This window comes from Bison bison, unplaced genomic scaffold (assembly GCF_000754665.1).
Source record: "Bison bison bison isolate TAMUID 2011002044 unplaced genomic scaffold, Bison_UMD1.0 scf7180017864203, whole genome shotgun sequence".
Lineage (NCBI taxonomy): Eukaryota > Metazoa > Chordata > Mammalia > Artiodactyla > Bovidae > Bison > Bison bison.
In genome coordinates, this window is record NW_011494775.1 from 6179525 (window position 1) to 6185028 (window position 5504).

General features: G+C 51.1%; 1 protein-coding gene across 1 annotated transcript in view; it reads right to left on the bottom strand.

The window, feature by feature from the left end:
* Positions 1-4136: 4136 nt before the first annotated feature.
* Positions 4137-5504, bottom strand: part of CSNK1G2 (casein kinase 1, gamma 2) — a 24783-nt gene continuing 23415 nt past the window's right edge. Inside the window, exons 10-12 of the mRNA XM_010844535.1 lie at positions 5366-5449; positions 5161-5267; positions 4137-5049 (exon numbers count right to left, since the gene is read on the bottom strand). Coding sequence (XP_010842837.1) covers positions 4995-5049; positions 5161-5267; positions 5366-5449 — 246 coding nt within the window. The 3' untranslated portion in view covers positions 4137-4994. The remainder of the gene's footprint in view (positions 5050-5160; positions 5268-5365; positions 5450-5504) is intronic.

Genomic DNA, 5504 nt, shown 5'->3' on the forward strand with positions numbered 1-5504 from the left:
TTCATGGCTGCAATCACCATCTGCAGTGATTTTGGAGCCCCAAAAAATAAAGTCTGACACTGTTTCCACTGTTTCCCCATCTATTTCCCATGAAGTGATGGGACCAGATGCCATGATCTTCGTTTTCTGAATGTTGAGCTTTAAGCCAACTTTTTCACTCCTCTTTTACTTTCATCAAGAGGCTTTTTAGTTCCTCTTCACTTTCTGCATAAGGGTGGTGTCATCTGCATTATCTGAGGTTAGTGATATTTCTCCCGGCAATCTTGATTCCAGCTTGTGCTTCTTCCAGCCCAGCGTTTCTCATGATGTACTCTGCATATAAGTTAAATAAGCAGGGTGACAATATACCACCTTGACGGACTCCTTTTCCTATCTGGAACCAGTCTGTTGTTTCATGTCCAGTTCTAACTGTTGCTTCCTGACCTGCATACAGGTTTCTCAAGAGGCAGGTCAGGTGGTCTGGTATTCCCATCTCTTTCAGAATTTTCCAGTTTATTGTGATCCACACAGTCAAAGGCTTTGGCATAGTCAATAAAGCAGAATAGATATTTTTCTGGAACTCTCTTGCTTTTCCGATGATCCAGCAGATGTTGGCAATTTGATCTCTAGAGAAACACAAATCAAAACTACAATGAGGTACCATCTCATACTAGTCAGAATAACTATCATGAAAATGTCTACAAATAACAAATGATGAAAAGGATCTGGGAACCCTCCTGCACTGTTTCTGGGAATGCACATTGGTGCAGCCACTGTGGAGAGCAGTATGGAAGTTCCTTAAAAAAAGAACTTCCCTGGCTGTCTAGTGGTTGGGAATCTACACACCAGTGCAGGGAACACTGGTTCGATCCCTGGTCTGGGAGGATCCCACATGCCAAGGGGCAGCTAAGCCTAAGCACCACAAGTACCGAGTTCAAGCTCTAGAGCCCGTGCTCCACAACCAGAGAAGCCACCACACCACAACCAGAGAGCAGCTCCCACTCCCACAACTAGAGGAAGCATGCACAGCCCAATACATAATTAATGAAAAAAAAACTAAAGAAGAGCTGCCATTAGATCCAGCAATTCCACTGCTGGGCGTACCTCCAGACAAAACTCCAATTTGAAACGATACATGTACCCCAGTGATCATAGCAGCACTATATAATAGCCAAGCCATGGAAGCAACCTAAATACCCACTGAGAGAGCAACGGATAAATAAGATGTGGTACAACTGGCTATACCCGAATACAAAAAAGTTTTTGGTGTTAAAAAAAAAAAGATGCCATAAAAATAAAGATATGGTACATACATACAGTGGAATACTACTCAGCCATAAAAAGGAATGAAATAATGCCATTTGCAGCAATATGGGTAGACCTAGAGATTATCATAATAATCGAAATAAGTCAGAGAAAGACAAATACCATAAGATGCCACATATATGTGGCATCTAAAATATGACACTGATGAACTTATTTACAAAACAGAAATAGACTCAAAGAAAACTATGTTCATCAAAGGGGATGGAGACTGATGGAGAAATAAGTTAGGAATTTAGTATTAACAGATACACAGTGGGATATATGAAACATAACAAGGACCTACAGTATAACACAGGCAACTATATTCAGTATCTTGTAATAAACTATAATGGAAAAGAATCTGAAAAAGAATACTTATGTTTATATATACACACACACATACACACATATAATTGAATCACTTTGCTGGTACATCTGAAACTAACACTAAATCAACTATTCTTTAATAAAACAACAAACCTCACATCTGAATCAAATAAATTTAAAACTAAGATAAAACGCACACAGGACAAGAAAGGACACATTCCTTTGAAGGAGACAGTGCCCACTCAACTCTCACTGGGAACGATGGAGCAGCATCTTCAAAACGCTGAGGCCAACAAAGTCACACCCAAGCCACCTGCCGAACCAAAGTTCCATTCCCAGCAAAAATACCTCCTGCTGATGCAGGTGAAATAAAGGTATTTTCAGGCCACCAAAAGGTGGGAGAATTTGCTGCCAATGAACTCACACCATGGGCATTTTATAGGAAGCTCTTCAGGAACTCAGAGAGAACCTCTGGTAGATCTGCAGGAAGCCTGACCATGTGGGTAAACACACAAAACTCTTTTAAAAATGTGACTGAAAGACTTGACCATATAAAGCAAATATGACTACAGGGGAATCATGGGCTTATATAATGTCAGAAGTACAATAAATGGTAAACAGCACAAAGCAGGTCTAAGTGGGAATGGGCCAACAGCATACAGGTGGTCTTCTGTTCTGCACTTGTTCCCTGTTTATAACAAAAACTGCCCTGTGAACCAACGCCTCTAGGGCTCCATCACCACAGGGCTGGGCTGGCCTCCTCTGCCTGCCCTCCTGACAGCACCGTTTCCACTTCCCCATGACACAGAGATGGCCTCCATCACCCCACTCCCCCATGCCCGGTCAGGCAGAGCTGACCTTGAGGCCTCAGGGCTGAAGAGACGCCTAGGACACACGTTGAAGCCTCGGCTCAGGGTTGTTTCACCAGCTTCCAAAAAGGCTGCAATGCCAGATCTTCCGGCCTGGGAGTACGATGCTACCACTTCGCCCTCAGGCATGACTAGTCGTCACCTTTAAAACCCAGCTGTCTTGTGAGGACATGTCTTGTGGGTGACTGTCCTCTAACTCACGGTGGAGACTCCAGGCTCTACCTGGAAAAGTTCCCTTCAGCAGCAGTTTTTTTTTTTTAATAATTCATTTTTATTTTCAGCTGTCCTGGGTCTTCATTGCCTTGCGAGGGCTTTCTATAGCTGCAGTGCGTGGGTGCTTTGCATTGCAGTGGCTTCTCTTGTTGCAGAGCGTGAGCTCTAGGGCACATAGGCTTCAGCAGTTGCGGCTCCTGGGCTCTAAAGCACAGGCTCAGCAAGTGTGCTTAGTTTGCAGCACACAGGCTTAGTTGCTTCAGGGCATGTGGGATCTTCCTGGAGCAGGGATGGAACCCGAGTCCCCTGCATTGGCAGGCAGTTCTCTGGCTGCTCACTGCCAGCGTTCTCTTCACGCCCTTCTTCTTCTCCCCAAGCCTTTTCTCTGATCTTCCTTGGAGCCTCACGCACCTTAACAGTTTACTCTTTGTTTCTAAATGAAAATTTCACTTATTTTTACCTTTGCTTCCCAAATCTGATTGGCTGGTTCTGGGTCCGGTTTTTGTGTCTGTCCTTCATGTTTGAATTTCTGATCCTAGGTGGTTTCACATCTTCCACTGCTGGGAGAGTCTTGTCCGTCTCAGGTCCCATGTTACATTCTGGGGAGCCTAGGGGTCCCGGCTGTGGGGATGCGGGACCTCTACCCATCTTAGCTGGCTGCCCCCAAGGCCCGGCAGGGGTGGGCGGGAGGCCAGGCTCTGGAGAGGCTGGGCACATTACTTATTTCATGGGCAGGACATTGCATGCCTCGGGGCTTCCTCATGTTGTCGTCAGTGACTTGGGGTCCCTGTGAAGCTGCTCCAGGAGCCGCTACAATCTGGGTCAGGCCAGAGTCAGAGGGCAGCATGGCCGGATCTTAGTGAGGGCCCACCTCCTGGCCTGCAGACGGCTGCCTTCCTGCTGCGTCCTCCAGATCAGTGGTCATTCTTCCTCTCTGTATAGGGACCCTGGCCCCATCCTGGGGGCCCAATCTCCTAAGACCAACCCCACTGAGGGTTTGGCGCAAACTCTAGGCCCCCAAGAGGGCGTTTCCTCAGCCATCCCAGGGCTCCTTGCTTTACTGCAGGTTTCACTGGAGACCCAGCCATCCAGACACTGGCTGAGGCCCTTCTGCTCCTGGAAGGGAATCCGTCTTGAGTGGGGGTTTCAAGTGGACTTGTGTAAACTGGGGCAAAGTTCCCCACTCTTTACGTTTGTATTTGTGGCTCCTCTATTCTCACTGTGATGTAGTTAACTGATTTTCCACTTGCCCCATATAAACCAACTCGGTTCTTATCTCCACTTCAGTTCTCTTACCTTGTTTCCCACCTCCGTTTCTTCTGAGCAGGGCGTTGCTACTCCCTGGCTCCCTCCCCAAGTCGTGCACCTCCTTTCCGGACACCCAGTGGTGCCTGTCCCTTCCCAGACACACCCCTCTGACAGACTGGACACCACGCTGGCAAGTGTTTTCATTTTCCTTTATTTTTTTTAAAAAAGCCCCTAAGTTCTATGGCTTCCAGGAAGCATCAGAGAAACGGAAGTGCCATTTCTGTACACTTTGTAAAGCCAGACCTAGACGCACGCACCGCGAAGACGCCCCAGCTGCTCTGCCCGCAGCTCGCAGCCCCAGGGGACCACTGGGACCGCACTGACGGGGCTGTCCGCTCCACACACACCTGCGGGGCTCAGACGGGCTTTAAGGCGCTTGTCTCCAGGCTCGGCCGGCAGCGCGGAGCGACACAAAAAGCCCACACACGCGCCGCCCACGGGCCTCGAGGTGGCTGCCCCCAGCCCAAGTTCAGGCCGGCGGCTCCACCGACAGGTGCACAGGACCCCTGAGGGCCGCGCCTGCCGGCCCAGGCTTTGGTGCAGCATTTTGGTTGGGGGCCGCCCCCACCCCGCCTTCCCTTCCAGTCTGGGGAGGCCCAGGGCGGGCTCACCCCCGGCAGCAACGCCCCGCAGCGCCCCCTCGAGAAAACGGCCTTTGGATCGAGGGAGACAAGCTGGACTTTATGACACTAACGGGCAGGCGGCGGTGCCGGCGGCCGCTCTACTCACTCAGCAGACGCGGGCAGGGGCGCAGGGCAGGGCAGCCGCTGTGGTTTCTCTTTTCCTTGTTTTAAATAGTTAATGCTCTCGGAGGGGAGGACTAGACACAGGTGTAGAAATCTCGGCCAAAGTCTTATGTGAAGGTCGTGACCCGGCGCAGGGGGCAGCAGTGCTGCCGGCCTGCAGTCTGCGTCCGGCTGTGGCCAACGCGGCCATGGACAAGCTGGCCCCGGGGGGCTGCAGCGGGAGGATTCGGGGGTCACTGCCCTGGGGTCACTTGTGTCGCTGTAGCGATTTTCTCTTTCTCCTTTTGAAGAAACAGCAGCACCTGGAAGGGGGACGCAAGGCTGGAAGGGGGCACAAGCTGCGGAAGGGGTGAGGGTGGAGAAGGGTGAGGACCCAGGACATCCCTGCTTCCCGTCCCTGCCGCGGGCCTTACTTTGTGTCGTCAGCCACCTCCATCTCTGCAGGGGCTGTGATGGGGGCGTTGGAGTGCCCGGCGGTGGGGTCGTCGGCATTCAGCTCCCCGTTGGTGGAGTTAAGTGCCTGCGGGGGGCGGGGGTGGGGAGTCATGTAGGCCCCGCCTGACACCCCCACCCCCCTACACACACACACTTTGGTGCGGTCCTTGGCCCGGCACTCACCTGGTTTTTGCTGTAGAGCAAGGCTTTCTCTCGAACCTGAGGCTGCGCGGGCAGGTCAGAGTGAGCCGTGCCGATGGGCGTGGGCTGCAAGGGAGCCAAAGGCAGCTGAGGCTCAGCTGGGGGCCCCTACCAGCCCCTC